A 9,960-nucleotide genomic window follows, 5' to 3' on the forward strand; every position below is an offset into this window, starting at 1 on the left:
TTGTTAATCCCATGGTACCCCCCTCCATATGGGATGTGTGGATATAAAATAAGATGGACTTACATCACTGGAACTGATGTTCATGGAGCGAGCTAAAGCCAGGTTCATGGCATCAGGCAGCAGGTTATAATGATGGAAATGCTGCTTGTATCCTGCATATGTCTGAACCTTTGAGGCGTTTTTGGCCTGCACAACACTCAACATGTCCACAGGTGTATGGTACTTCAGCTTGGCCTTGTGGTAATCCTTCTTGTAGTTCCTTTCGCTCTGCATCTTAGCCACCTCCATGTAGTGCACCAGCAAGGGGTCATCCTGGAGGCTACGGAAGCCAACATGGTGGCCTTTCGCTTTCTCATATGCAAGTTTATACTTGTACTGTCATGACAGAAACATGGATTTATCAGAAAAGATCACAGCATCATGCCAACACATGAATATTTTTGCAGACATTTAATAGAAAGTACTAAGACAACAATAGATAGGATGATAGGACATTTACATTGCTAGCAATATTCCTGCCGGCTTTGGCAGCCACAATTGAAATTGCGTCTGGTTTGAGGTCATAGCCCTTCTTATTCATTTCCTCAAGGCCAGCTTTGTAGAGCTTCTGAAAATACATAGCAAAGGCAATGGAATATACTGCACTGGACATTTTTTATTTTTTTTTGCTTTGGTTAATAATGGTAATCTTTTGAATAAATGCATTAGTCAGTCTTACCTGACTCATGTTCAGTGCATTGGCCTTGGCCAGGACAATTTCAGGACTGTCAGGCATCACATGAATCTTGAGCTTGTCCTTTTCCCAGGCAGCATGGTAGGACTTCTGCAACCAAAAGCATTTCCATTTTCATAAATTGACCATTAATTTTACACCAGTAAAACCAATGAAAATAAACTGAATCCAGACTTGCCTTGTCCATGATCTTATTATTGGCGGTAGCCAATGCGAGGTCCATAGAATCCATGAGTTTGTGGAACTTGTAGTTAGAGGGGTGAGTGCGATAGTTGTAATCACTCAGGATCTTTCCCCCAACCTTTGCGGTCTCTACTGCCAGTGAACCAATGGGCACCCAACCCATACCCTTCATGGTGGCGTTGTACTCACTCTTGTACTCAACCTGGGAGACAACAATTATACTGTTAAATCCTACTTCAATACTTCAGTCCCACAGGTTATGAGCTACCCCCTCCATACAGGATGTGTGGACCTAAAAGAGGATGGACTTACATCACTGGAGCTGATGTTCATGGAGCGAGCTAATGCCAGGTTCATGGCATCGGGCAGCAGGGTGTAATGATGGAAATGCTGCTTGTATCCTGCATATGTCTGAACCTTTGAGGCGTTTTTGGCCTGCACAAAACTCAACATGTCCACAGGGGAGTGGTACTTCAGCTTGATCTTGTGGTAATCCTTCTTGTAGTTCCTCTCGCTCTGCATCTTAGCCACCTCCATGTAGTGCACCAGCAAGGGGTCATCCTGGAGGCTACGGAAGCCAACATGATGTCCTCTTGCTTTATTGTACGCCTTTTTGTACTTGTACTATAATGAGAGGTATTTGTAGAGGTCAGAAAGGGTAACATTTGGATAACACTAGTGACAGAAACATTTTTATTATCTGAGTAACTCACATCACTGGCAATGTTTGTGGAGGTCCTAGCTGCAACCACTGATACAGCATCTGCCTTGAGGTCATAACCTTTCTTCTTTAGGGCTTCCAGTCCTGCTTTGTAGGCTTTCTGTAGTCAAAACATGTTTCCAGCACAAGTTACACATGTTATTATTGCTGTTATAAAATGGCTACAGGGAACGGGATTTTTCAGTGACTCTTTCCAAAAGTTACACTGTTACATCATAGGTGGCGAAATGTGAGTGCGTTTATAAATCACTGATACATTCACTCAGCTGATTCATTCAGAAAGGAAACACCTCTACTGTGTGTTGTTCAGACACATGCAACAAGTTCTGATTCTGCTCTGAGAACCATGCTCATTGGTGGTGAAAAAGCTGGGAATGTTTTGTCTCAAATGTATGTTACTCAATAAGTACTTCTTGTTAAAATATGCTTGTAAAAACGGTGAAGATTCTGCAAATACATAGAGTACACCTACCTCACTGATGTTGATTGCATTAGCCTTTGCAAGAAGAATTTCAGGACTGTCAGGCATGACATGGACCTTTATCTTGTCCTTGTTCCAAGTATCTGTGTATGCTTGCTATAACAAAACATATTCAAAATATTATTTATTGATCAGACCAGCCAAATAATCTATTAAAAATTCCATCAATTAGATTAGATGCACATAAATCTCAGAAATGATGGATCATTACTATATTAGTTCATAAAAATTGTAATCTACCTTGTCCATGATCTTATTATTGGCGGTAGCCAATGCGAGGTCCATAGAATCCATGAGTTTGTGGAACTTGTAGTTAGAGGGGTGAGTGCGATAGTTGTAATCACTCAGGATCTTTCCCCCAACCTTTGCGGTCTCTACTGCCAGTGAACCAATGGGCACCCAACCCAGACCCTTCATGGTGGCGTTGTACTCACTTTTGTACTCAAACTGGGAGACAACAAACATAATGTTGAATCCTTTGTTAATCCCATGGTACCCCCCTCCATATGGGATGTGTGGATATAAAATAAGATGGACTTACATCACTGGAACTGATGTTCATGGAGCGAGCTAAAGCCAGGTTCATGGCATCAGGCAGCAGGTTATAATGATGGAAATGCTGCTTGTATCCTGCATATGTCTGAACCTTTGAGGCGTTTTTGGCCTGCACAACACTCAACATGTCCACAGGTGTATGGTACTTCAGCTTGGCCTTGTGGTAATCCTTCTTGTAGTTCCTTTCGCTCTGCATCTTAGCCACCTCCATGTAGTGCACCAGCAAGGGGTCATCCTGGAGGCTACGGAAGCCAACATGGTGGCCTTTCGCTTTCTCATATGCAAGTTTATACTTGTACTGTCATGACAGAAACATGGATTTATCAGAAAAGATCACAGCATCATGCCAACACATGAATATTTTTGCAGACATTTAATAGAAAGTACTAAGACAACAATAGATAGGATGATAGGACATTTACATTGCTAGCAATATTCCTGCCGGCTTTGGCAGCCACAATTGAAATTGCGTCTGGTTTGAGGTCATAGCCCTTCTTATTCATTTCCTCAAGGCCAGCTTTGTAGAGCTTCTGAAAATACATAGCAAAGGCAATGGAATATACTGCACTGGACATTTTTTATTTTTTTTTGCTTTGGTTAATAATGGTAATCTTTTGAATAAATGCATTAGTCAGTCTTACCTGACTCATGTTCAGTGCATTGGCCTTGGCCAGGACAATTTCAGGACTGTCAGGCATCACATGAATCTTGAGCTTGTCCTTTTCCCAGGCAGCATGGTAGGACTTCTGCAACCAAAAGCATTTCCATTTTCATAAATTGACCATTAATTTTACACCAGTAAAACCAATGAAAATAAACTGAATCCAGACTTGCCTTGTCCATGATCTTATTATTGGCGGTAGCCAATGCGAGGTCCATAGAATCCATGAGTTTGTGGAACTTGTAGTTAGAGGGGTGAGTGCGATAGTTGTAATCACTCAGGATCTTTCCCCCAACCTTTGCGGTCTCTACTGCCAGTGAACCAATGGGCACCCAACCCAGACCCTTCATGGTGGTGTTGTACTCACTCTTGTACTCAAACTGGGAGACAACAAACATAATGTTGAAATCGTTGTTAATCCCATGGTACCCCCCTCCATATGGGATGTGTGGATCTAAAATAAAATGGACTCACATCACTGGAACTGATGTTCATGGAGCGAGCTAACGCCAGGTTCATTGCATCGGGCAGCAGGTTGTAATGATGGAAATGCTGCTTGTATCCTGCATAAGTCTGAACCTTTGAGGCGATTTTGGCCTGCACAACACTCAACATGTCCACAGGTGTATGGTACTTCAGCTTAGCCTTGTGGTAATCTTTTTTGTAGTTCTTCTCGCTCTGCATCTTAGCCACCTCCATGTAGTGCACCAGCAAGGGGTCATCCTGGAGGCTACGGAAGCCAACATGGTGGCCTTTTGCTTTCTCATATGCTTTTTTGTATTGATACTGTGATCAAAGAACAGTGGATGCTAATCAGTCCAAAACATTCATCATGTAATTGCAAATTGTACATTTTTTTCTTTTTCGGTATTGCTGAATAAGTCCTTCAGCATTTTATTGCAAGATACATTTTGCACTTACATTGCTGGCAATGTGTCTTCCTTGTTTAGCAGCAACAATGGGAATAGCATCAGCTTTCATGTCATAGCCTTTGGCAATGTCCACAAGCCACTGTGCCTTGTAGCGTGACTATAAAAAAAGTTTTTTAACATCTACATTATTTTTAGTCTTTCATTGACAATAAAAAATAACAACAATATTAAACACAGTTTTATAAATAAAATGCAATTAACTGATCAAATCATAGTATAAAAAAACAATAAAAAAATAAATAAAAAGAAATGACATGACATGAGGAAAAAAAACAAAACCTGCAAGACACTTTAGTAGTAACACAATTAGACTGCATATGCTGAAACCGGTTAATGCAATAGTTAACCTGAACTAACAATGAACTACTGTGAACACATAGAACCCTATTGAAAAGTGTTTCTCTTTTTTTAATTAAATTTTATATACTATTGTACTCACCTCACTCACAGTCTGGGCATTATATTTGGCCTGCAGGAACTCTGGAGCATCAGCTGGTAGATTGTAGGTGTGCATAAATTTCTCTCCGGAGGCTTTGTAGGCAGCCTAAAATGGAATAAAAAGCAAACAAGAACCCATAAGTCAGTTCTAGATCATCATTCTGGTTATCATTTACAATAAATTATCGAAGTACACTTACTTTATTTTGTAGTTTTGTGTTGCTCATGGCCAAAGCCATGTTCATCTGATCTGTTAGACTGGTAAATTTTAGCGTACTGGGGTGAATTCTGTATGACCTCTCATCAAGGGCTTTATTGGCAGCCTTGGCCTTCTCTACATCTATAGAACCTATAGGAACCCAGCCTGCTCCTTTGAAGATGCAGTTGAAATCTGATTTGTACAAATTCTGAAAAGATCAAAAGTGATCTGTTAATCATTTTGACAAAACAGTATTAATTCTAGGTTTAAGTATCATCATATCCTTATTCAGTTGTTCTTACATCACTCTGGATCTCCATCATGTTGCGAGCCAGTTCAATGTGCATGGCATCAGGCAGCAGGGTGTAATGATGGAAATGCTGCTTGTATCCTGCATATGTCTGAACCTTTGAGGCGTTTTTGGCCTGCACGACACTCAACATGTCCACAGGTGTATGGTACTTCAACTTGGCCTTGTGGTAATCCTTCTTGTAGTTCCTCTCGCTCTGCATCTTAGCCACCTCCATGTAGTGCACCAGCAAGGGGTCATCCTGGAGGCTACGGAAGCCAACATGGTGACCTCTAGCCTTCTGATATGCAAGCTTATACTTGTACTATAAAAAATAACACAACACAGTTGCATGTAAGTCAACAATGCACTCAAACAAATGAAATATAAATAAACTAAATGTATGCTTGCTTACGTCACTGGCAATATCCCTAGAGGATTTTGCAGCAACAACAGGAATGGCATCATGCTTCATATGATGTCCTTTCAGAAGATCCTGCTTGTGTGCGTAGGTATAGTAGGTCTGCAAAGGCAAAAGAAAACACAAGCTGTCAGTTGAACTTGATATTGTTAACCATCTCATTGTCATATACAGTAATATGCCGCATTCTTACCTTGCTGAAATTGACAGCGTTGTATTTGGCTTGCAGAAGCTCTGGTGTATCAGAAGGGAGAAGGTAAGTGTGCATGAACTTCTCACCACTGGCTTTGTACAGCCTCTGGAAAACAAAATTGACATGATTCAGAAAGTAAAACATAAATTTAACATATTTAACCTTATGGCATTGTTAAACATTTTTAACATTATGGACACTTATCATGGACACCAAAACAACAGCATTTGTCACTCACATCGCTTAGCTGCTTAGCGTTCAGTTTGGCTTGTTCCATGACTGGGGTGTCCAGAACGCTGGTGAACTTGATAGTGTCTGGGTGCTGCCTGTACTTCTTCTCATTGAGAGCTGCACCAGCAACCTTTGCTTTTTCAACATCCAGAGATCCAATGGGGATCCAGCCAGTGCCTTTTACATAGTTCTCATAATCCTGTTTATATTGGACCTATTGGAATTAAACAGCACATATTACTTAAAACATTCACAGAAATATAAACTTTAACATGCTTAGTTTCTCACATCATTTATACTATGATATTATTATTATTATTTTCTGATCTAGATTTGAAAATAAACAAAAGCACAATTTATTCCTGTGATGGAAAAGCTGAATTCAGCTTTTGTAACATTATAACACGTCTTTACTTTCTCTTTTGATCAATATAATGTCTCCTTGCTGAATAAAAATACTAATTTCTTTCTTTCTTAATTTTCTTACTTACTAACCCCAAACTTTTGAACTGTACTGTATATGGTCTGTATGATCAGTGTTAAGGAAAAAGTATGATGCTATTGATTTTTGTAAATCTAGATAAGAGAGTCACACATAGAGCTTAAGATTATGAAATGTTTCTTACATCACTGGAGCTGATGTTCATGGAGCGAGCTAACTCCAGGTTCATGGCATCAGGCAGCAGGGTGTAATGATGGAGATGCTGCTTGTACCCTGCATAAGTCTGAACCTTTGAGGCATGTTTGGCATGCGCTACACTCAACATGTCCACAGGTGTATGGTACTTCAGCTTGGCCTTGTGATAATCCTTTTTGTATAGTTTTTCACTCTGCATCCTAGCCACCGCCATGTAGTGCACCAGCAAGGGGTCATCCTGGAGGCTACGGAAGCCAACGTGGTGGCCTCTGTCCTTCATATACTTCTTCTTATACTGAACCTGAAAGGACATTGTAAATCAAACAGTGTATTTAATATTCTGTTCCACACTGCAGTTTCCCACCCATTGTTCTCCTTTATGGAGTTATGAAAGGATCTCTTACATCACTAGCAGCATGTCTTGCTGCCTTCGCAGCTTTTACAGGGATGGCGTCAGACTTTAAATCATACCCCTTTGCAATAGTCTTCAGCCATTCAAGCTTATAGCATTTCTGAAAAGAAGAGATGCAATAGATATACAGAGTCATCAACTTTGCAAAAAAACAACATGCCAAATACCATAAATCATTAGGGCATTTTCACTTACATCGCTTATGTTGTAGGCATTACACCTGGCCTGAAGGAACTGTGGGACATCAGGAGGCAGGGAGTATTTCTGAAGGACTTTATCCAGACCTTTCTTATAGTGCAGCTATAGTGGGGAAAATATTCACAGATCACATAAACGTGCTGGTTCAGAATTTATTCAGAGCACCATGTTTAATTTTTTGTTTTTGCTTACATCACTTCTTATCATCTGGTTGACTTTAGCCTGCAGCTGGAGAGGGTGGTCATCTATAGCAGTAAAAGGTACGGTGTCTGGATGCTGCCTGTATTTTTTCTAAGTAAGAGAAAGAAAGAAATATTAAAGTTACATTATTGATAACAATAGAAATCAATTCTTTATACAGATAAAACATTAAGTGTCATACCTCACATAAGATCTCCCCTGCTTTCTTGGATTTCTCAACTTCCATGGAGCCGTAAGGCACCCAAGGCGTTCCTTTGACATAGTTATTGTAGTCGGACTTGTATTCATTCTGTGGTTAAAATGACAGAAAAATCAGTAACGCAAAAAATTAAAGGTATGATTGATCAACTTTTGCTATATGGACTTGGTTCATGTTCATAAAACTTTATTTAGTTTAGAAAATGACTCCAAATGCATTTAAAATAGAAATAGGCTTTACTAGTCTTGTACATAAAGACCTCATCATATTAAATTGGTATTTGTGGCTTTTAGTCCATGTCTTTTAGAACAGGGAGGCCATCTATATCCTGGATACTACTAAAAATAATCTTTTAGCAGATATATGCATGCAAAATTGTCTTTTTCTTTCAGGACCAAAATGGGGCAAAAATATTGATTTGAAATATTGACTCATCCTGCACTCTAAAATGTTGTATACTCAAGTTCTTAAATATTCTAGAATAACAATATCTCCTCACTCTGATACCACCCACTTCTGATATAATTTATTTATGTATTACATTATAAAAGAACATCAGGCAGTCAGCCAAGGGGAAAGACGGCTAAATGCATAAATCTAAATGCAATGTAAGACTTCTGACTAAAATAGCATGGTTTGCATGGTTCACAGCTGTGATGTTAGGTTATTGGCTATTTAAAAAAAAAAAGACAATCTTTTCAATAAGCCTTTCTCACCCAACTTCATGTTTTAATAGGAAATACTTCAGTATAGGAATGACAACTGCACTTGTCAACACAGAACCTGTCAATCTGTGCTCATTCTAGTGTGTCTAGAGCAGCAGGGATCCTTACATTACTCTGAAGAGCATTGGCATTCTTTGCCAGGACCAGTGGTATGCTGTCATACGGGAGGAGGTAACGGTTTGGGATATTCTTATAGCCAGTCATGCTGGCAATGGCCTGAGATTTCTTAACAAGTGTCACAAGCATCATATCCAGTGGAGAATGGTACTTGGTCTTCATCTTCTCATAGTCTTTCTTGTACTCCCGCTGTTCAGGAATATTTACAGGAATATCAGTACAGAAAAAAACTTCAGGATTGTGTATCGAAGTTATCAGTAATGCACTAGCTAACCGTACCTCACTTTGGATCTTGGCAACATGTACTGAATGCATGATCTTGGGGTCATCTTTGATGCTGAGGGCCCCAATCATGTGTCCTCTGTTCTTCTCATATTCCTTCTTGTATTTCACCTAAAATTAAAGACCATATTGGTGTCACAATTTCCTGAAATATTTTTCATTGTTTTGTTACACTGTCAGGTAAACAACCCAAATATCCCGTTTACTTACATCGCTGGCAATGTTAGTGTGAGCACGGGCTGCAAGGATCGAAATTGCATCTCCTTTCACCTCAAATTTCTTTGCTTTTGTTTTTTCCCATTCAAACTTGTAACACGTCTGTGAACATGAAATAGAGAAAATAGTGCATTATGATCAGGTTTCAGTTCAATGCACTGCTATGAGTGAAGATCGAATGAACTTACATCACTAAGGTTATACGCATTAACTCTAGACTGAATGAAGAAAGGGTAATCAGGAGGGAGGTAACACTTAAACTTCTCCTTCTCATACTTTTCCTTGTAGTTGAGCTGTAAAAAGGAGAAAAAAGTGTCAATGATAATGTATTCTACACCAAATGTATAATTACAATGGCTAATAAAAATGTAATCTTACATATCATGTTCATACACAATTATATATATATATATATATATGTATGTATCATATTGCCCTAGTAAATTTCCCCATATTTCCCATGATTGTGGTGTTCAGTGAAACAGGATGAACTCGATGAACACCACTACATGGCTCCTCGGTCTCAAAAGGATTGGTTAGTTGTTTATTAGGCTTTGACTGCCTGTGGCTTACCACTCAAACTCGAAATAGCACAAACAACAGCTCTAATAATATATTTAGGGATTCACTCTTTTGTCAGCAGCACTGAGATGACAACTGTGCTCTAATAATGAATGAGGGGATTTTTCTAGGGCAACATTTGACAAGGTCAACGAACCACCTGGTAAACTTTTTACTGTTTCTTTGGTTTTATTTAGTCATAATAATTCAAGCTTTTTACGTACATCGCTCAGCTGTTTGGCGTTGATGGCAGCTTGCATTAGAACAGGTGAGTCTGTCACCTGTGTGAACTTCACCTTGTCTGGATGTTGACGATAAACTTTCTGCAAACACACACACACACACACACATACACACACACACACACACACACAC

The 9,960-nt window shown here is 39.5% G+C and overlaps 1 protein-coding gene across 18 annotated transcripts in view; it reads right to left on the reverse strand.

Annotated features, from left to right (window-relative positions):
- LOC107658288 (nebulin-like) overlaps nt 1–9,960 on the reverse strand; it is a 62,618-nt gene that overhangs the window by 43,213 nt on the left and 9,445 nt on the right. For 17 of the 18 annotated variants that reach the window (XM_016446793.1, XM_016446804.1, XM_016446805.1 and 14 more), the window contains 26 exons: nt 9,810–9,908; nt 9,213–9,317; nt 9,019–9,126; nt 8,806–8,919; nt 8,518–8,715; nt 7,667–7,774; nt 7,477–7,575; nt 7,282–7,386; nt 7,079–7,186; nt 6,664–6,975; nt 6,045–6,251; nt 5,807–5,911; nt 5,608–5,715; nt 5,206–5,517; nt 4,905–5,111; nt 4,706–4,810; nt 4,256–4,363; nt 3,809–4,120; nt 3,508–3,714; nt 3,315–3,419; nt 3,096–3,203; nt 2,660–2,971; nt 2,359–2,565; nt 2,110–2,214; nt 1,630–1,737; nt 1,448–1,540 (listed from right to left, as the gene is read on the reverse strand). In XM_016446793.1, coding sequence (XP_016302279.1) covers nt 1,448–1,540; nt 1,630–1,737; nt 2,110–2,214; nt 2,359–2,565; nt 2,660–2,971; nt 3,096–3,203; nt 3,315–3,419; nt 3,508–3,714; nt 3,809–4,120; nt 4,256–4,363; nt 4,706–4,810; nt 4,905–5,111; nt 5,206–5,517; nt 5,608–5,715; nt 5,807–5,911; nt 6,045–6,251; nt 6,664–6,975; nt 7,079–7,186; nt 7,282–7,386; nt 7,477–7,575; nt 7,667–7,774; nt 8,518–8,715; nt 8,806–8,919; nt 9,019–9,126; nt 9,213–9,317; nt 9,810–9,908 — 4,065 coding nt within the window. The remainder of the gene's footprint in view (nt 1–1,447; nt 1,541–1,629; nt 1,738–2,109; nt 2,215–2,358; nt 2,566–2,659; nt 2,972–3,095; nt 3,204–3,314; nt 3,420–3,507; nt 3,715–3,808; nt 4,121–4,255; nt 4,364–4,705; nt 4,811–4,904; nt 5,112–5,205; nt 5,518–5,607; nt 5,716–5,806; nt 5,912–6,044; nt 6,252–6,663; nt 6,976–7,078; nt 7,187–7,281; nt 7,387–7,476; nt 7,576–7,666; nt 7,775–8,517; nt 8,716–8,805; nt 8,920–9,018; nt 9,127–9,212; nt 9,318–9,809; nt 9,909–9,960) is intronic. The other variant, XM_016446808.1, reaches the window with a different exon arrangement.

Source organism: Sinocyclocheilus anshuiensis, unplaced genomic scaffold (assembly GCF_001515605.1).
Source record: "Sinocyclocheilus anshuiensis isolate Anshui unplaced genomic scaffold, SAMN03320099.WGS_v1.1 scaffold263, whole genome shotgun sequence".
Taxonomy (NCBI): domain Eukaryota; kingdom Metazoa; phylum Chordata; class Actinopteri; order Cypriniformes; family Cyprinidae; genus Sinocyclocheilus; species Sinocyclocheilus anshuiensis.